General features: G+C 38.9%; 1 protein-coding gene across 2 annotated transcripts in view; it reads right to left on the bottom strand.

The window, feature by feature from the left end:
- Positions 1–280: 280 nt before the first annotated feature.
- The window catches only part of CHN1 (chimerin 1), a 175,969-nt gene continuing 154,346 nt past the window's right edge, over positions 281–21,903 (bottom strand). For both annotated transcript variants that reach the window (XM_029225827.1, XM_029225828.1), the window contains 5 exons: positions 13,398–13,571; positions 12,599–12,676; positions 8,879–9,016; positions 2,538–2,643; positions 281–1,122 (listed from right to left, as the gene is read on the bottom strand). In XM_029225827.1, the coding sequence (XP_029081660.1) occupies positions 951–1,122; positions 2,538–2,643; positions 8,879–9,016; positions 12,599–12,676; positions 13,398–13,571 (668 nt within the window). In that variant the 3' untranslated portion in view covers positions 281–950. The remainder of the gene's footprint in view (positions 1,123–2,537; positions 2,644–8,878; positions 9,017–12,598; positions 12,677–13,397; positions 13,572–21,903) is intronic.

The following is a 21,903-nucleotide window of genomic DNA, read 5'->3' as shown; positions in this document are numbered from 1 at the left end:
AAAAAGTTGAGAAAATATTCTAGATTTTTGCCAGAGTATGCAAGAAGAAAAATAAATTCAATGAACGGGTATTCTGTTTCTAAGCAGTTTTAAATTATTTTTTTAGGAGCTCAACGCAAAACTTTCAACAGTAAACAAAAGAGGTGAGAGGGTGTACTCAGTATTAAATAAATGGCCAAACACATTTTTCCAAATACTCTCAGTCATGAGAAAAAAGTGAGCTATCAATATTTTTGATTTCTAAAAGCCAAATTTAATAAATTAATAATTGCATGCCAGATAAAAACACAAAATTACAACTGAAAACCAATAATAATTTAACAGAAAATGCTCTGCGTTGTACTTTTTTATTGGTAGAGATAATTTACTAAAGTAACAAATCTGAAAACACATTTTGCTTTTGCTGGAAAGAAAGTACTATGCTAGAGAAGAACTAAGAGAAACCAGAAATAAAGCATTTGAGAAAAGCAGGCATATGTTATAGTCTATGGCGATGCGGCAGCCAGAGGTGCTGGTTTCTCCATTTGTGTGCATGTTTATGGAAGCATCAGAAACCAGTGACGCAGGACCCAAAAGCAAAGTCACGACAGAGTTACCCTGTGAAACATGCTGGACTACAACCACAGGCGACCCAGGACGAAGGGGTGGCGCAGGCTTGGTGTCTCCTTTGTGTGGGGTTCCCTTGCCAAACAGGGGGCTAATCATGCACTAGCTTGAGTTTCTCTTAACGTGATAAACACCCAGGACTACTAGAACTGGAAAGCATGTGTTCACTGTTTTACAAGGACAGCGGAGCAGTGCTATGAAAACAATGGGAAGTTCCTTCATTTTAATCTGGTTATATGCCCAAACTTCTAACCAAGAAATAATTCAGCTATAAGAGCCAATTAAATTACTATAAAACATTCCTTCATCAGTAAAACATTTCTTTTTTCCTTCAAACTAAAAATTTAAAATAAAATGTCTTCGTTTTTGATAAGCAGCTCCACCACCAGTCTCTGATATCGTATATCGTTCAGGGCAGCCATGGCGTCTAGTTCGGGAGATCTCATGAGGGTTGGGCCGAAAACAATCCCAAGGTTCTCTGCATTCATCAGATTCTCCTTTTCGTGAAGGGTCACTCTGAAAAATACAAGGAAGGGAGGGTGACTTCACGTAGGCTACGGGGGTCTTTGGCGTGCTAAGCACTAAAACAAAAGATTCACAGTAAAGGTTTGTGCCCACTGATCAGCTCTTTCGCGAGGTTATTTCTCTGCACTTCTCCTTAACTTCAAAGTACTGACTTTCCTTAACGTAAATGATGTTAGTAAATAATTTAAACGTCTGGTGATCACTGGAGCTGAAGCCTGAGTTGATGTGCTGGCCTGTGTGGAGTCAGTTCTATTTGTGGATTCGCCTGCCACAGCCTAGAGCTGCAGGGGTGTGTTTGTAAACAGAGAAGGGACAGGGTCATCTTGCTAATTCCATCAGCTCTCCCTCCACTTTGGCGAGAGCTTGTTTCCTATAGAGCATTTTTGCCAAGTTGAATGGTTTATTGAGTAGTTAGGGACAGAGTGGTAGCCATATTAATAGGAAATGGCTCAAGCTAAGCAACCTCGTCAGGGAGTGTATTTATATTCTTTTTACTGCTACAGAAAAGGCACAGAGACTATAATTTGAGAGTTATTCCTTTGTTTTAGTGTGGAGTTCTTAACTGCATCCACATACACAGCAAACTTGAATTTACAAGTGAAGCATGTGAAAAAAAGTTTTAACTCATGGTGCTTTTAAGGAGGGAAACCATGTAAATCCTTAAAAGCACCGTGAGTTAAATATTCACTTCTGGGTAACTTGCACCTAAAGGCATACAAAATAGATGTCAAGTTCTGCTGGGCTTTTTGGTTTCTGATTGGTACTATAGTTGGAAATCCTAAAGCCACTAAAACTTGGTCATATAATTTTAAAAACCTTGCTTCAACTGGGAGAGATGGAGGGTGACCAAGCGGGGAAATAAAGCTGTATCACCGTCAATCACTTTAAAACATTCAACCGGAAGTAACTGAAGTATTTTATTTTCCATTCTTCTCTTTACTCCTTATTTTACTCCATCACTTTTTACAGCAGGTTTCAATATTGGCAACATTAATTCAATATTCTAAAATGCCAAGTCTGAAGTGCCTATTTTGGAGCAAGACATAAGTGAGCTTCCTTGCAAGTTGCTTTATTATACTAACGCTAGTGTCTTTACAGCTGCAACCTTTTCCCTTTCCACAAAAATTAATGCATGTCCTTGGCAGAATATTGGTATTTCTAACATATTTGGAACATATATTTGAACTGCGAATACATTTACGTTGGAATCAAGTCTGCATTCAGTATTGTAGTGCATTTTTTTAGCATTCCTTCTCAATGTGTGCGATTTTACACAAGAAGACAAGATACCTATGTATTTACTCATTCATTCAATAGATCATTTGTCCTTTCTTTCACCTTTGCTTTCATTTGATTCTTAACATTTGGATGTGGTACAAGTATAAGCGTCCGAGTTGGGAACTTGCCTCTTTAGATGCGCCATGAGATACCGGAGGGTTTCGCAGTGAGCGGGCGGCAGCAGTTTCAGTGCTTCATGAAGGGTTTCTAATTGCTCATCAGGATCCATAATTTCTATGGTAGCAAGATGAATACCAAGGAGAGAAATTTTAATAGACAACTGGTATAAATGGCCCATTTAATTCTATTCTTGTGGTGATCTTCTAAAACTGACAAGAAGTGCTTTCTCACAGGTCCTTGCCCACAGCCTTGGAAAGTATTTTTAAGGCTCAAGTCTCAGATTTCCAAGTTTAGTGTCAATGTGGCAATATCATTTACTTGGACTTTTGGGGGGAGCACCTAGTGTTTTCACTTGAGGGTCCTAAAGTCTGATAAATATGAAAATTGGATATTGGATGTATAGGATGTAACTATAAAAAATTCAGACACATAATAACGTATGCAAGGATAAAAACATATATTCAAATAAGGTCATCTTAGAACATTACAGACATACTGAAACAATGTTGCACTGTTCAAAATATTTTGAAAATCTCCTTTCAGCAATGGTATACAAGCGATGCTAGCCCAGTGCCCACTGCAACCCCTGCCAAAGTTTTATTAATTGATATTCATGCTTTTTTCTTTGTAGACCAAGAAATGTATCATCAAATATTTACTTCCTTTATTCATTAGACTGTTTTAAATTATTTTGTTATACAAAAAAGTCAATTCTACGCTCAAAGCACAATTCTTCTACTTAAGATATTCAGAAGAATGCAGTACAGAATTTGAAGGCAATTCCAAACGTTCTGAGTGACAACAGGACCCCTGAAATAAATGTGACTCTTACAAAGGTGTAACTTTGAGGGGGACAATCTTCATTTGGATATTTTAGTTCTGTTTTGGCCAAAAAACCACATTCCTTTGAGGTCACAGACTGCGTTTAATTCATCAATCACTTACATATTCAGAAACAATAGACATCTTCAGAATTTCATGCTCTCAAAAAGAGGACCATAGCACGTTCCTGCTTCTACCCAAACGTCAAGAAGATGGGGTGCCTTTAAACTCTGGGCTTCAGGGCAATTGCCTTTAAGTGTTGGTTAGCAGCCTTGAGATGCTGGAAGGCCATATCTGACCAGAATACAACATTTTAGACACAAGACCAAGAATCCTACTCTTTCTAATTTATAAAACAAACCAACTCAACGGCAATGTACTGGAGTCAGGTAAAAACCGATATAAGATGAAAGTGAAAAGTTCCTAGCATTGGCAGAGCAGATGTGATAAATTTCAGAATGTGAACAGTGACTGAAGCTTTTTAATTCAAAGAAACTTTGGCCATTTTACAGTTTCTGCCCAAAGCTTCCCCAGAGTTCTTGGTTCATTTCTTAGCAATAAAGAATGTATTGTTTGCCTTCTGCTATGATAAATAATGCATAGTCTTTGAACCATGGGGCATTAAGGTTCAAAGTGCCAATTCATCACAGCAGTAACATCTCAGATACTGAAATCCAATCATTTACTTTCTAGAATGAACAGAAGAAAATTCCATTTACTATAGAAAACTACTATTTATTTTTTACTTAGCTATAGTTTTTATGATTGGACTAATTAATTTGAAACTACAGTATTCTGGAAATTGAAAAAAAGAGTAACTTAGTCTCCTTTTCACTTCTATAGTTAATCTTTATAAGGAGACTCTTGAGATAGTGTGAAATTAAGGACAGTGCACGTGGCCTAGCAAAGAAACAAAATTCCCTGTTCACAGAGAGCTTTCTACTGGAGGCAATAGACAATAAATATTCTATCTTACAGTTTATACTAGATTAGAATGAGCGCTACGCAGAAAACAGCAGGGTAAGAAACACTGGGAGGGCTGCGAGGGTGCAGTATTACATGGGATGGTCAGGATAGGCCTTAATGAGAAAGAAAGTCTCGTGTACAGACTTTGAGGGAGGGAGGGAATGAAACCCATGGAGATCTGGGTGAAGATGGTTCCAGGCAGAGGGACATCTGAGCCATGGTTCTGAGGGGAGGGTGTGCCTGTAATGTCTGAGGAGAAGCGAGGAGACAAGTGTGGCTGCAGGAGGCTGAGCCGAGAGGAGCAGACGGGGGTGAGGTCAGAGAGGTAACAGGGCACTTTATCACGGCAGGTGCTGCGGGCTAGTCTAAGAACACGGCATTTACGGAGAGAAATGGGAAGGTTCTGCATGAGGGAGGGTCAGGATCTGATGTACACTTTTCACAGTATTGCTCCTCTGGCTGCCATGTGGGAAACAGGCTACGAAAGGGCAAGAGTGAAAACAGAAAGACCACTCTGGTCATGATTACAAAAATCCAGGTGAGGAATGACGCTCGTTTAGACCAGGTGGTGGCAGTGAAGGTGGTAAGAAGTTGCTGGATTCTGGGTATATTTTGAGGGTAGAGTCCAGAGAGTTTCTTGATGAGGGATGTATGAAAAAGAGAATAATCAAGAACGAGCCAAGGTTTGGGCTTAGACAATTGAAAGGATGGAGCCTCAATCAACTGAGATGGGGAAGATCACGGACGGAGGAGGTCTGGGGGGAAGGTCAAGAGTTCTGTCTGAGATGTCCTTCAGGCGTCCAAGTGAACATACCGACTGTGGACTGATCTGGGGTTTGGGGAGAGGTCCAGACTGGAGCTATAAATTTGGGAACATATGACAAAATGCATTTGAATATATGGATGTTAAATTGACAAAAATTCTTCCCTGGAATTCATTTCTCCTTTTTCCCCACTTAGAAGAGTCTTGCCCATGATCAATTCTTCAGAGAACACAAATCTTTAGCCTTAAGAAAACCACAGCATAATTTAAGAGCGAGACAGACACAGTGGAAGGTACTCTGAGATGAATGGCCACCATCAGTTCAAGTATACGAAAGGCTTGCATGTGGGAGAGGGTGACACTGGTACTACTGCCAATGGGAGGGAGTTAAAAGCAGGCAGATTTCCCTGCGCATCTGTCAGTGGACATCTGTCTACCAGCGGACGGGCTGCCTAGAGAAGCAGTGATCTTGCAGTTACAGGGTATTTAAAAAAGAATTTGTTGTAGAAGAAAGTCCAGTTATGTGACCTCCTTAGAGTATCTAAAAACTCTAAGATTTTACGGTTCTTAATATAAAATTATGTTTACTCAACAAATATTTTTGAGCACCTATTACGTGACTGGGCACTGAGGGAAAACAAACAGGAGAGGACTCCTGCCTCTGGGGAAGTTACAGTCTACTAGGGAAGACCAGACATGACTATAACTTTGGCAGGAAGGAACAAGGCTGTGAAAGAAGCCCAGCCAAGCGCGATGGGAATCCAGGGGAGAAAGGTGGCCTATGGCTGCGAGGTCCAGGGAAGGTCTGGAGGATTTGGGGATGTGGACATTGTGAGGGCAGGAAATGAGCGCTCTGAATCTGCATCACATCTAGTTACAAGCTCTTTGAAAGAATGTATTGTCTAATTCTTTACAGAGAAACTCAAATACAAGAAGAATAAAACTTAGGCAAGCAAAAGGGGTGAATCAGTGGCAGAGCTGAGGGGAAACTCAGCAAGCTACCAGGCTTCTCTTCAGGACATTTTAAGTTGCTGAGGACAAAGAACTCTGGGTTTTCTCTCTGAGTTGATCCGACTCGCTCAAGATTACACACCGACTGAGTCATGTAGCTTTTCTAAGATCTTCTGGGAAGAGCTCTTAGACTCCTTGGCCAGAGGAAGGTTTCTCCATTCAGCCTGACCAGGAGCTCAACTGTGGCAGTGCTGTTTCCACGGAGGTTGGGAAGCCTCCGTGCATGCTGGGTTATTGAGCATGGCCTGTGAGAAGCATCTGTCTTCTGGGCCTTTGTACTGTAGGGCACCAATTTCTTCACTGGGGAGAGGGAATGAGGATGAAGTGCTGGGTAGGCCAAGGCTTCTAGGTGGTTCATTAAGTGAGTTTCCAGGGGATCATGAAGCTCTTCAAGATTTTGGTTGGGTTGCCCTGGCCTCCTCCACCCTTGAATCTTTTTCTTCATTTCTTGCCACCACTCCCTTCCAGCTTTCACCCAGCAGCTTCTCCAAGGGAGGCTGCAAGAGCAGAGCTCAAACAGCTTTTGCAGGAGAAAGCTTGAACACAAGCTCTGATTTTTTTGTTGGCAAGGGCTGCTAATAAATGCCAGACACCTGAGACCTGAAAAACACGGCCCCAGTTGTTTTAGTGGCTGAGATACAAAAAAGTTCTGAGATACAAAAAGCTCATCGGGAGGGGTGAGCTAGCCCTGTCCTTTGTTTGGAAAGGGTTCCGCCCCTGCCCTCCTATCTTCCTCCTCCGTTTAAGCCTTCTGTACCCTGTTCCATCAGGCGAGCCAGGCTGTGTGTAGAGTGGAGACAGTACGGCTTTGACAGATGTGGGTTTGATGCCAGGGCCACCTCCTCTCACCATGTGTCCCTGGACAATTTACTTATACCTGTAACATCTCATTTCTTCTAAAACAACATCATGGGTGTAAAGTGCCTAGCACCATTCCTGACACCTAGTATATGCTCTGTAAATCTTAGCTTCACTCATCTTCCTTATCTTCTTATACAGATAAGAGAATGGCTGTATCTATGCATCTAAAGAATAAAACAGACTCTACTACTAGGAAAGACATGTTACAAGGACACAATGCTCCACAAACTTTTTGATATCCGTATCAAACACGTACAGTAAACGTTTATATTGTGTGTAAGTATTATGCCAGGGTTTTTGATGTCACACATCAAAACAGTTTTATATTAGAAGGAAATGGAATTTCTACCTTGATTTAGGAAAGTTTCTTTCTTACGATGTGCTTTCAAGAGACTCTGAGGGGTGACATAAGGGGGCTTGCTGATTTCACACCGGAGGGCTGTTTCAGACACAAACCCAAGAACAGTGACAAATGCTTTGGAAGAATAATAAAGAGGGGAGATTGTCCTCAGCAACTCAGGTGGGTGTGGGGAAAGAAGGTGAGGTAGTTTGGGGGTGTGGGGCAAAAGGCCTTGAAATCCGTAAGGAGTGCTTAGATTTTTCTTCTAAGTAGATAAAGGGGTTGTGTAGCGTTCATACCCGGGGTTTGAATCCTGGCTCTGTCCTGTGCTAATCGGATGCCCTTGGGGTAGCCACAGAGCTGAGTTTCAATTTTACTAGCAAGGAACAGGGGGCAGGAACACCATCCAATGGAGCCCCCAGAGTTGTGCCAGGGGTCAGAGCAAACCGAGGTCTGAGCAGCCCTTTGCGATACAGGTGTATGTCAAGTGCCTTCCAGGTTAGTGGCGATCTGACTTATCTCTCTGGGGAGGAAACCTCTGCCCCACCAAAGAAGAACCCGTAAGCTCCCTCAGACAATTTTCATGATCTGCCCTGAATCCCCAATTCCCATGAAAGAGATCTAGAGTCTTGTATGTTTGTAAACGTACAAACGTTTTTACGTTTGTAAAAACCAGTGTAATTCTCACAGCTGTTCTCTACATGAGAGCTTGAGCTGACCCGTGAGAAATCAGGGCTCCATGGAACTAACCACAAAAATTCTCAACACAAGCTCTGAAGGAGAAACTGAAAGTTAGAACAAAGCAAGTTTGTACTTGTGAAATTTCAAAATCAGAAAGCAAATCAGAGTTACTCAGGAAGTGATGTTATTATTTAAAGATTAACACAGCATATGGTTTTTAAGAGAGAAAAGTAAATGACAGAAATAGCCTATCTTTTCTAAAAAATGGTAATGCCAACACTTAAAATCTGTTAAGAATTCCCTTCTTTAAAAAAACAAGTGTAAATTACAGGTATGATTTTTGCACCATAAATAAAATTTGGCAAAAGAGCCTTTGCTTTTTCTCATTTTCATCTTAACTAAAACTTAAAAAATAACTTTTTGATCTAAGAATAGTGCTCCTTAAAGTATAATCTATGAACCCGTGCCAGTCTGCAAACTGCTTATTAACGGCCTGTCACAGGATAAGGACAGAAATTGAGAGTAAGAATTTATATATTTTATAGCATTCTGACAGTAATCTTCACGCTTGCTGAATCTAATAACAAATAGTTGGTCTTGTTTTTTCAATTTTATTTTTCTAGTTATTTTTATCTTATTTTACAAAAGTACTGGTCCATATCTAGGAGAACTGGTATAAGCCTTACTTTGGAAAATACATTGCAAAGATGCTTCTGATGGTAAAAGTCATAAACAACCTATGTTAGAGAAGAGTTCAAAATTCTTGTGAGTGTATTAGCCATGGAGAGAGGCCAGGGAGAAATATTTCATAAAATGCATTCAAGATACTCAGCAGAAAAAACAGGAGATGTGATTACCAAGAAGACGCGATTTGTCAGGTTACAAATGCACGCCTTCATACTTACTGGCAGACTCTATAAACTTAGGGTAGGCATCGTATGTGATGAGTGGAATTGGTAAATCTCTGAAGTACAGTTTCAGGGCACCAGTGATAATGTTGATATCTTCATACATGTTCACAGAAATATCTGCTTTCTCACCATCTTTGAAGGATGTTAAAAGAAACAGAAGTAAGTATCTGGATTCATAGCACTTTTAACAAATAACGTTTTTTTGTATACTGTTTTTAAAGATGAGCAATGCTTCAGTGTTTAACATCAAATTCACTGTGCTGAAATATATATATATTTTTCTGTGAAAGACAATCTATTTTTTTGAATTTTATATTCTGAAGTTACTTATTTTTCCATGTTTAATGATGGAGGGGAAAAGTAGGAGATGACTGAGGTTAACAGAAATATTTTTAAATTTCATGAGTACTTGAGAATTCCTAGGGGAATAATGTGGGGTTACTTTTTTTTCCTTTTTAAAATAAACACAGAGAATGTGAAAAATAACAGCTGAGCTCCTCCCAACTTAAAAAAGACCCAGCACAAGAGGCCACCTTTGATTCACCCCAGGTTCCCACACCTAATGTTAGATCTTGCCTGAGCCCTGTGGGTAGGAGAGGTAGTGAGAAGTGAAAAAGCAAAACAAAACTTTAGAGTGTTGATATAACAAGAGAAAAAATTATAAAATAGAGGAAATTTTAGAGTTGCTGGGCCTTATGACTCTCAAGCAAAGCTGGCCTTCTTTCAGGGTGGCCCCTTCTGCCCTCCCCCTGCACTCAGTACTTTGTTAAAACAGCTGAATTTTCATCTACTAAAGACTTAATTAGCGTCTACTCTGAGCTAGATCTTATACTAGCTTTCTTTTATTCCATTTAGCTTATGAAAGATTTTTAATGATTAAAAAGCAGCCTCTTATATTTGGTAGTGTATATATGTCCATGCCACTCTCTCACTTTGTCCCAGCTTACCCTTCCCCCTCCCTGTGTCCTCAAGTCCATTCTCTACGTCTGAGTCTTTACTCCTCTCCTGCCCCTAGGTTCTTCAGAAATATATATATATATTTTTTTAGACTCCATATATATGTGTTAGCATACAGTATTTGTTTTTCTCTTTCTGACTTACTTCACTCTGTATGACAGTATCTGGGTCCATCCACCTCACTACAAATAACTCAATTTCATTTCTTTTTATGGCTGAGTAATATTCCATTGTATATATGTGCCACATCTTCTTTATCCATTCATCCAATGATGGACACTTAGGTTGCTTCCATGTCCTGGCTATTGTAAATAGAGCTGCAATGAACATTTTGGTACATGACTCTTTTTGAATTATGGTTTTCTCAGGGTATATGCCCAGTAGTGGGATTGCTGGGTCATATGGTAGTTCTATTTTTAGTTTTTTAAGGAACCTCCACACTGTTCTCCATAGTGGCTGTATCAATACACACTACCAAATGTAAAATAAATAGCTAGTGGGAAGCAGATGCACAGCACAGGGAGATCAGCTTGGTGCTCTGGGTCCATCTAGAGGGATGGGATAGGGAGGGTGGGAGGGAGATGCAAGAGGGAGGGGAGGGCTTCCCTGGTGGCATAGTGGTTGAGAGTCCGCCTGCCGATGCAGGGGACACAGGTTCGTGCCCCGGTCTGGGAAGATCCCACATGCCACAGAGCGGCTGGGCCCGTGAGCCATGGCCGCTGAGCCTGCGCGTCTGGAGCCTGTGCTCTGCAACAGGAGAGGTCACAACAGTGAGAGGCCCGCATATCACAAAAAAAAAAAAAAAAAAAAAGAGAGAGGGGATATGGGGATATATGTATATGTATAGCTGGTTCACTTTGTTATACAGCAGAAACTAACACACCATTGTAAAACAATTATACTCCAATAAAGATGTTAAAAAAAAAAGCAAACATGTATTCAGAAATAAAATAAACCATGATAAATGTCAAAAAAAAAAAAAAAGCAACTTCTTTCCTACACAGCTATTAGAATGGCTAGAATCCAGAACATTGATAACACCAAATGCTGGCAAGGATGTGGAGCCACAGGAACTCTCTTTGGTTGCTGGTGGGAATGCAAAGTAGAACTGCCACTTCGGAAGACAGACAGGTTCTTGCAAAGCTAAACAAACGCTTACCATATAATCCAGAAATCACACTCCTTGGTATTTACCCGAAGGAGCTGAAAACTTTTGTCCACACAAAAACCTGCACACAAATGTTTACAGCAGCTTTATTCATAACTGCCAAAAAAAATGGAAGCAAGATGGTCTTTCAATATGTGAACAGAGAGACTGTGGTACATCCAGACAAAGGAATATTATTCAGTGATAAAAACAAATGAGCTCTCAAGCCATGAAAGACACGGAGGAACTTTAAATATGCGTTGCCAAGTAAAAGAAGCCGGCCTGAAAAAATTACATACTGTATGATTCCAACTATATGATATTATGGAAACGGCAAAGCTATGGAGTCAGTAAAAAGATCAGTGGTTGCCAGGAGTTCAGGGGAGGAAGGGAAAGAACAGGTAGAACGTAGGGATTTTTATGGTAGTGAAAATTCTGTATGACACTGTGATGGTGGATACATGATGTTATGCCTTTGCCAAAAACCACAGAACTGTACAACATAAAAAGTGAACTTTAAACTATTGACTTTAGTCAATAATAAGGTATCAATGTTGGCTCATCAATTATAACAGATGTACTGTATGAATGAGAGATGTTAACAGAGGAAACTATGGGCAGGGGCAGGAGAGGAGGGATTATATGGAAAATCTCCCATGGCCAGTGGCTGGGAATGGACATGCTCAGTTGCTACCTTTCAGAGAAAAATGCCTAACATTCAATCTGGCATAGATTCAGGGTTGTTCCTGATGCCATTACTTCATGTCATTTCCTTCAATCTTATCAAATATGTGGGCTGACCTAGATTTCCTCCTACTGGGTTGGTAATAATATCTCATTTATTTTGTCTTCTGTCTCTGTTGGCTGTAAGAAGTCTGTGATGGGAGGGGAGTGTAATGGAACTAGAAATTTGTACTTGCAAAGGAAAGAGGCTCTTTACAATCACAACTCCTATTCTGTTTCACTTCCTGTATTCAAGTTTACAGTTCCTTGGTACCACCTACTCCAGTGCTCAAAACAAAGACAATCTGGAGAACCATGGCAACAAACCTTAATTTAAACGTTAGTTAAAAGAAAAGTCCCATTGAGCTCTTCTTTGGCTGGGTCCTTCCTCCCACAGTGGGAGGTCTGATGCCAGAAGGTCCCCAGTTCCTCTCAGATTCCTGCCCTGACATGAGCTCAGACTTTGATAACGAGATGCCGGGGAGGCATGCACGGCAGGCAGAGTTAGGTGGGCAACCGCAAACCTGGAAAATCTGAGATCTGCAATGACTTAGATTCCCTCCCCTACCATCAACCTCCACTGTTTTCTCCATGGTTCTTGGTAAATTTAACTGCTATGTATACATTTTGGTGAACGTGGACCAGGCTTGGACACTCAAATGTTGGTAATACAGTTAAATTTTATGCTTATTTCTCACCCTGAAATTTAACAGTTTAATACTTACAACTAATACAAAAAATAATAAAAATTATAAGCTAAGTCTTTTCATTTGGCATAATAATCATTAATGATTTAGAAAAATAATGGAAAGAATAACATAAGAAACTGTGCCTTTTTTTGGCAGAGAATTATTGTCCTAAGTTAATGAACCTGCTGGAAAACACACCTCTGTCAAAAGCCATCTTGACATCTTCAATTAGGTCACTAAATCCTGAGACTCGGTACAGTCCTTCAGAATTAAGACCTGTAGAAATAAAGCAGGGAAGCTAATTAGTTTCTTTGGGATTATGCCTTTTCTTCGAATTTTAACTTCTCATACTTTAGGCTGGGGAAGTAATGTGTCAGGAAGAATGATGAAATATACATGTTTAGAAACCTCTTCGCACTTTTCCCCTAAAATAAAACCATTTCACTCACAGTTCTTTAATTCTGACCTACTGTGACTTGAATATCTGTAATTTGGCTCATCATTTTGTATAACTAGATCAAATACCTTAGGTCTTAAGGGAAATTATTTCATCACCCCCTTTACACCATAAATTCTTTTACATAACGGAAGACTAAGATAAACTATATTAATAGGCATATAGCAGTTTTTCCCAAGTGGCAAAGAATAATTAGGGTGCATGCAGTTCTGGTTTTTGGTTTTTTGGCCTAGGATAGTTTTAAACAGAGCATTTATACCTTCGCTTTTTGGACCTAAGAAAAAATATAAAAACTGAAAAATGAATTGGTACCTACATATCAACTTTTACAGACAGGAAGCATCAACCATAAATATATTTTAAGCATATTTCTTATAACTGGTTAAATGTACCTTGAAATCATGCTGGTTGATTATCTGTTAACTGATTTCAGACTTTCAGATCATTTGTTATCTGAAATAATTCCCCCTAAACTTGCAAAAGAAAACCTGGTTGTGCAGTGAGTTATGACTGCTCCGAACCTTGCTGGAAACGCCTCACCTCGAGATTCAATCTCCCTGATGCACATGTCCACCACCATGGGCCGCTTAGTGATGTGGGCTTTCACGAGTGTTGTCAGGTCACAACTGTACACCTTCTTGACATGTTTCAAGTCTGGCTTACAGTCATTTGGGACCATCTTGGAACACTGCTTATGAACATTCAATCCACAATCTAAAGAATAAAGAAAGGAAAAATTCATTATTATTTTCAGAATTTTGAGCATTCTGGAGGTTTATTTTGGCAAGACACTCCAACTTGAATTAGGTTTAAAAGGGGACTAGCTTCCAGCCTGCAGAGTGGGGGAAACATTCTTCTCATTCTTTAGGAAAATTCTGATTTTAAGTTAGAAGACTAGAATTCTAGCTCATGTTCTGTCATTTACTTGCTGTATGGTCTCAGGAGAATACCAACCCAGGCCAAACAAAATTAGTAAGTGTTCAATTAAATGTCTACAAAATGTAACATTACACCAACTAGCCAACTAAAACTTTAAAGTTCCATTTCTTTAAAGTTATATAAAAAATTATATTCAATGTGGATATAACTGCATTTTAATAAATCTGATATGAGGTGGAATTGAACCTCCAAAAGTAAGAGTATCCCAGGGCCCTCTTAAGTTGATGCTGCTCATATATGTATCTACTCCTAACTCTTTATATATATGTATAAGATAATGAATATAGAATACATCTAGTAGCTAAAAATAGCCACAGTTATTATTTGTTACTACTATTATCAACAGCTTACTAATGCCAAGCACTATTCCAAGTGCTTTACATTATTTACAGAAAACTCTATAAACCAGGTACTTTTATTCTTCTCTTTCATAAACCTGATGAAACCAAGCACGTACGTGTTAAGTAACTTACCCATGGCATTTAGTACATTTGAGCTGAAATTCAAGGCTACAAAGATTGTAGAGTCCACGATTTTAACACCTATACCATATTGCCTCTACTGAAGTTGTTCCTTTGCTTTGTCATTTTGTTGGGTTATAGCTTCTAAGATGCCAGAACCCAAATATTTTCTAGTTAATATTTTGAGGTATTTTATTTTCAACAAGAAGAGCACAATGGCATTTTAGAAGAAATAGAGAGGGATACAAATATTTTGCTAAATTGGACCTAAGAGACATGGACCATACCTGAATAATTTAACTAAAAATAAATGTCACCTTTATGTTTGTTTAAAATATTACCCATTTGTTTTTAAGTTCATGAAAACTTGATGCTGACCTCCCATAAATCCAATCCAACTGAGGTACACACAATTTATAGCCAGGTCTTAATGGATTTGAAAACCATACAGTCCCACGACCACTGTCTGTGGTCCTTGGGCAAGCTTCAGTTTTGCTTGCTGTTTGGGCAGAAACGGGAGCATAACATTTACCTCACAGAATTGTTATGAGAATTAATAAGCCAATGCATTCGAGGTGATTTGCATATTATAAAATGTTAGACAAATACCGATGATCATCATCATTATTATGACTTTTGGTAAAGCTGAAATCTAGTTATATATATGGCAGTAACAGTTAACAAAGACAAGGAAAATTAGCCAAAACTTATAAATAGAATTGTTCTTTCATTAAATATGTAGATATTACCAACTTGAAAAAAGAACTTAAGGCTTGTGGTGACTCTAAGGGAAGAAGTCATGTGTACTGAGCACCTCCCATGTGCAAAAACAGGCTAGGTGTCGAGGGAAGCTGAGTCTTTGAACATGTGTGTGTACGTGAACAGCACTGGCGATGGCACAGCCCATGCTAATAGTGTCCAAACATCGTCATCACTAAAGAAGAACAGGTGCTTCTTTGAATATGTAAAGGCTGCCAGGGCAAGGAGCTGAATCTGTACCATCTGAAGAAATGACCCAACACTGTTCTGTGTAGTTAAATAATGTCCAAATGAATACATAACCCGAACCCCAAATTCCTCTTTATTCTATATTAGATATAAATAAGATTTCTGATTCAATCATAAGGCAACTCAGTGGCAATGGCCACTTAAAGGACCTCATTTCCCCTGAAATTTTAATGTTTTGTATAACTTCCGTAATTTAGAGTTAGATCTAGAATCTATTAGCTGTGTGATTTTGAGGGGGTTACTTAAACCTTCTGTGCCTCAGTTATATAAAATGGGAATAATAATAGTATTTATCCATTAATATTAGATCTATTTTAGGTTCTATTATTATGTTAATGTGAGGCTTTAATATTAATGCACATAAAATGCTTGCACATAGTAAATTATAATTGTTTACCATGACTCTGTTATTATTTAGAAGAATGAAACATTCTGAGAGGCCTTTCCTAGGTAGTGCCCCAGGGCTCACTGTAAGGCAATGTCATAATCAGCTTAAGGTCAGGAGCTAAGCTGACTTCTAGGCCAATTCTGTGTTCGTCAGATGTGAATGCCAGGTCCTGAAAAGGACTTGGATGCTGGGGTTATAGCTGCTTCCTCATCTACACTGTTCTTTATACACTTCATTTACATAAACGTACCTCCAAATAGGTACATCATTTTTCTCTGACTGCTTTCACCAAATCTGGGGAGTCTTCAGCCACCAGTTTTTCAAATATCTTCCACCCTCTCACTCTTTATCCTCTCCCAGGACTCCAACAACACAAATGCTAAATCTTCTGTTCTACAGGTCTCTGAAGCTCAGTTCACTTTTAAAAATCTATTTTTGCTCTCATTTGAATTGGATAATATCTACTGATCTATCTTCAGCTTCACAGATTCCTTCCTCTGACATATCGTATCTACCAGTGAGCCCATCCCGTGGGTTTATTTGTTAATAAAATTTTCAGTTCTAAAATTTACATTTAGTTCTTTCTTACATCTTTATTTCTTTTCTGATATTTCCTATTTTTTTCATTTGTTTCAAGAGTGTTTCTAATTGCTTCTTGGAACGTTTTCATGATAGCTGCTTTCCTTGTCTGATAATTCCAACATCTCTGTCATCTCAATATTGGCGACTGTTGATTTCTTTTTTCATCTGAGTTGAGATCTTCCTGGTACTTGGAGAACAGGGTTCTACCCACAGCCTTCTGCTGCAGCATCCAGCAGAAGTCCGTGGGTAGGGGTAGCAATGTGGCTTTATCATGGTGTTCACCTGGAGAATGGTAGATACGGCTAAAAGACTTCTGTCCGGCTTGGGTGCCCTTTTCCCAGGGCTTTGGCTAGGAAGAGCCAGCTTTTCTTGGGATTTGTCTGTGCCTATTGGCATTTATGGGTTGTGGGTATCTTTAATGCTCAGGCTGGGATACACAGGAGTTTCAAAAAACCCCAGAATCCAAAATACCACCAGGCAACTCGCTTCTGGGTTCCTTGAGTCCTGAGGTCCCTAATCAGCCTTCCTTCCTTTACCCAACTTTCAGTCTTTTGATAATTGATGTATATATTCTGTCCAGGGTCTTTCGTTATCATTATTGTGAGGAATAAAACATATTTATTCAACTCGTCTAGAACTGGAAGAACTCTTACATAATATTTTAAAAGTATAAAAGTCAGCAGAGCTTCATTATCTAAAAATAATGTTGATGTGCCTCATATTCTGTGTACACAGAAGTCACAGGTCCAGCTGGAAATGGCTGTTAGTAACAACCTACCCCAGTGTCTTCTTTTCACAAAGACAACGAAGCTCAGAGAGGCTAAATGACTTGTTCAAGTTGCTCAGCCAGAAACTGGTAGAACTGAGATTTAAACCTTGGCTTCCTAATTCCCAGCCTCTGCTCTTCCCACTGAGTGATATATATACCACTTTTCACCAGCAGTACACCGTGTACGCTGAGTCATTGTTTTCAGGGTTGAAGATGAATTTGCTATTTTCAACCTCTTATTCAATAACGTATGTTGTACCTATTATTTGTTGTATATACTTGAGTTTAAAAGGCTCTGCTGTATCTTACTGTTACAGAAATCTATATGTGATTTGGCAAGCACTTTTAAAAAGCAGCGATAAAACCTACCCATTATATTCTTGTTTTGTCACATTCTTTCCTAAGTAAGTGGAAATCCACTAGAAGGTAAAACAGTAAAATTTAGATGCATCCACAGAATATCAAAACATCTGAATGGCACTAATGGTCTGATACTAATATTAATGTTTTTCCTTTGAACGTTTGCAGTTACCTCCCATTTTACACATCAGCAAATGCCTAATTTATTTGTGACTCAGTGAAAACTGAATAAAGAGATGACTGACCTCAGATTTAGGTATTTAACAAGAAGGGAAATGTTTCCTAAACTCATATTCTTTCTTACATTTGGATAAGATTAAACTATGGGACAATATATTATGCTCAATTTTAGAAATAAATTTCACAGGTCAAATTTTTTGGCAGGATTGGATATGAAGTCCTTCAAAAGACCAAAGGATAGGGTAAAGGCATTAAAATGAAGTATCGTTATACCCTTAAGTTCACAGTGCAATATACCAGCTCTGCGCTTGCTCTGAAAATTGCTGCTTCAGGGACTAGCAGTATATCAATATTTCAGGTTGCTATTAAGACTTTATTTGGTTTTCATACTTATTTATTAAAGTCATATAACTTCTATAGAGTTCAATTTTTCCCAGGGAAGCTCTACAGTATAAGTGAAAAAAAAAGTCCATAAAAAATTATTTCATTTGTTGCATCTCTTGGTTTGGTAGGTTATTTTTATGTTACAATTAAATCACATTGCCCCCTCCCAATTCTTCAAGTTAATAAGCACAGAATAAACACATGAAAGGAGGAATGAGAAATTCAAATCATATTTCATTCTGTCCTTATTAATCAAGTATTTCTATTAGAATATTAACTTGAGGTTACTTTCAGGTTTTTCTGGGCTTGATTTCCCTAAAAAACATGCATGCTTTATATCTAAAAAGCACAGAAACCTATTTTTTGAAATAAATAGCCGATATTATTTATATTCTATTGATAGGATTAAGGGGTAATGTTAATGTGTGTTTTGAAAGGAAAGGTAATCATTCATTCTTTTCTATGAGTGTTCCTATTTTAAATTAATTGCAGGTAGAAGTTTTATTTTAAAACATGTCTCTTAGCTGTCCCTACCTCCACCTCCACGCCCACCCAGGAAAAGTGGGACTAGCCCATTTCTAACATGCATCAGAAGTCATTATTTTCAGAAGCAAAATTAAGAAGAATACTTTGTTCTTTGGGATATTTATGAAAACATTGTTTTCAATTAAAAGGAGCTACATGAAAGTCGTAAGCAAGTCTAACCAATTTCTCATTGGGTTACAAGGACAAACATAACTTTTTAGGTACAATCAAAGCAGTAATTAAAATCGAAGACATTACTTCCCCTTCTCCAACCTAAAAGTTAAGTGCTTGTATACGCAAAGCAATAAATACATTTTATTATTAGGAAAAATACTGCTGCCATTTCCTTTTGGGGGCCGGCAGCAATGACAATGATACACTGGAAAAATGAAGTCACTTTCATAAATAACCAACACTAAGTTGATGTGTCTGATTTACAATTATTATCCGGCTTAACTTCTTAGAATATTTTGGGAAGGCTAAAATGAAAACAATTCAGGAATGCTGGTAGAATAATGATCTTTTTCATGAGAGAGATGTTTGGTGATCTTATAATAGATTACTTTAACCTATAAGCTTAAATTTCATAAAGAAAGGAAAAATGGTCTGGGAAAATTATTCCATCTGAACAACAATGATCCTTTGCACTTAACTTTTGAAGGCCACTTACTTTGCTCGTAAAGGAGCACCACTCCCAAGCTGCAGTTAGATGGTCTCTTGCAACGTCATTTTACTCACTTTAAAGAAGGCTAACGTAAGGGAGACTGTGGTAGGTGAGACATTTAACGCCGACTGTGGAACCTCATGTTGTGGAGTTTTGGGAAGATCATGTCTGCAATGACTGCATCCCCATGACTGTCCCTGCTGCTCCCTCAGTTGTCCTTGTCAGCGGTGGGCGTTGAGCAAGCCTAGAGCTTTCAGTACTGAAGGGACAGCTTGCTTGCTATTAGCTGGATTCAGTCTGATTCCTTCAGCTACTCTGCCACCAGCCTGGTGACTGGAACATCACCCAACACTTCGCATAATGTTAAAAAAAAAAAAAAGAGGGGGGTGGTGGGATACAAAACTGCTGCTTTTGGCAAACATTCCTTTAAAAATTCCTGACAACCTCTCTTCTGCCTTGGTGGATTTTGAAAAAAGAAACCAGAACAAAGCAAGCTGTCTTAGGGGTCAAAAGCAGATAAATACATCTCTTTTCTGATAGGCAGTATTACTTCCATTTTTCTTTGGAAGTAAAAGCTTTAATGCTTAGTGGCTAATGTATTAGTCTCCTGTTGCCGCTGTAACAAATAACCATAAACTCAGTGGTTTAAAACAACATGAGTGTATCATCTAACAGTTCTGGAGGTCAGAAGCCCAAAATCAGTTTCACTGGACTGAAATCAAGGCCTTAGCAAGCCTAAGACCTTCTGGAGGTTCCAGGGGAGAATCTGTTTCTTGCCTTGCCTTTTCCAGCTTCCAGAGGCTGCCTGCATTCATTGGCTCATGGCCCCCTTCCCCCATCTTCAAAGCCAGCAGCATAGCATCTTTGCTCTTTTCTGACCTCTGTTTCTGTTCTTATACCTTTTATCTGACTCAGCCTCTTTTGCCTCCCTCTTACAGGGACGCTTTGATCGTGATTACACTGGGCCACTCTGACAGTCCACAGTAATCTCCCCATCTCAACTTCGTTAACTTAATCACAGACTCTTCTTTGCCATGAGAGGAAACAGTCACAGGTTCTAGGCATTAGGATGTAGACATCTTTGGGGAGCCAACGTTCACCCTACCACAGTTAGTTCTCTCTCTCGAAGTTCTTAATTCTTTGCATTGTTTTATATAAAGTAGATGGCTCAAAGGTCAGGATGAGCCACTTCAGATGAAAGAATCCCACCGTCAATCTAAATGTAATTAGTTGTCGTAGAAAACAGAAGTAATTCAAATCCTAACCTTCCGTATTTTAAAAAAATGGGTTGACTTCTTCTTGTATTGCTCAGTAATAGGGTTGCAATCACATAGAATATAATGCTTTTGAAGACAAGATATAACATAAAGTGAAAAGGCTTTTCTTTACACTGTTGACATTTACTCACAATAAAAAGTGGAGGCTATTCAAGTGGGTGGCTATGGGATGGGGTGAATCATTTTCTTTCTTCTTTTCCTTCACATTATCACTATCATAAACATTCCAAAACACTTCTTCTAAACATGATATGGGGTTGTAGCATATGGCCAAAGATTATTCACATGTGCTGTGCTAGTTCTCTGCTAATAGCTGACTCAGAATTTCCATGTAGATGGCCTTCACTCTTTCAAAATGTAAACGATAAACATCATCACTCTAGTAAAAGAAAAGCTTTTGCATTAGTGACAGTCTTAAAATGTGTAAGAAACCGTTGCAGTCTCAGCTGGTCAAGGCTATGTCATAAAGGCAAACCAGGCTTATGAAGACGACCATTCTTCGAGCAGGTGATTTGTGCTTTGGAAAGGGCACTCCATTTGCCTTTGAAACACCACAACGATGTGGATGTTCTTAACTACACGACTATGTTCCGTTCAAAGGCTCAACCACAACCTTCCTCCAGTTCAAAGGCTCAACCACAACCTTCCTAGTGATGGGTCCTCATCCTGACTCTGGGTAACCACCAGCCAGAAAGACAATGTTGTCCTCATTTATTCTCTGGGCAGAGAACTGCAAATGGGGCTGTCAGCCCTCTAGGATGTTGGAGGAATTAGACTGGCTCTGAGCTGAGGCTCTCCTTGACGGACACCTCTGCACAGTTCAAAGTCAAGACGTGAGGAATTCTTCCCCCTCCTCATGGCAGCGAGGTTCCTGAATGGATCTAGCTAGTGATACATGCCTGGAACCTTATCATGCCTTAGTGGTGCTAAGGGAGTTATAACTGAAGGAAGGGCGACTTGGAACGTTCACATGCAATGCATACCACACCTTGCTATTCAAAGAAAAGGCAATTTAGAAATAAGAAAAATCAAACCCCAGAAGTTTCTGCACATAATGGACAGCGAAAATATTCCATTAGGAATCATGTCACAAAAGAAATGTGGATTTTTACAGTGCTAAATTTGACAGAATTACTTCAGTTACCATTTTGAAATACTTTACTCTTCACATACATTTTTAGAGTTAAGCTTCAGGCAAAAGACATGTAAGAAGGTATTTTTTAGTTTTACAATTTAAATAGCAGAAAGAAACTTCTATGACCTAACATTACACATCTGAAATTTAAATAACTATTTTTAAGCCTACACCAGAATTTAGAGCAGTTTGAATAAATGGCCAGTGCTCAGTATAGCTCTATACAAATGAATTTCACACTATGCGAATAACTACTTATTTCATAAAGCATTTCAATAAATCCCTGAGTTGGTTATTTCTTTATGTGGAAACCTTCAAGTTTCTAAATTTAAATCTAAAATACTATGGTCATATTTTATAAAGAGGATATGGCA

Source organism: Monodon monoceros, unplaced genomic scaffold (genome assembly GCF_005190385.1).
Source record: "Monodon monoceros isolate NGI ecotype Baffin Bay Population unplaced genomic scaffold, NGI_Narwhal_1 Super_Scaffold_16, whole genome shotgun sequence".
NCBI lineage: Eukaryota > Metazoa > Chordata > Mammalia > Artiodactyla > Monodontidae > Monodon > Monodon monoceros.
Note: the sequence above shows the minus strand (reverse complement) of the source record. Positions and strands in the feature narration are given on the sequence as shown.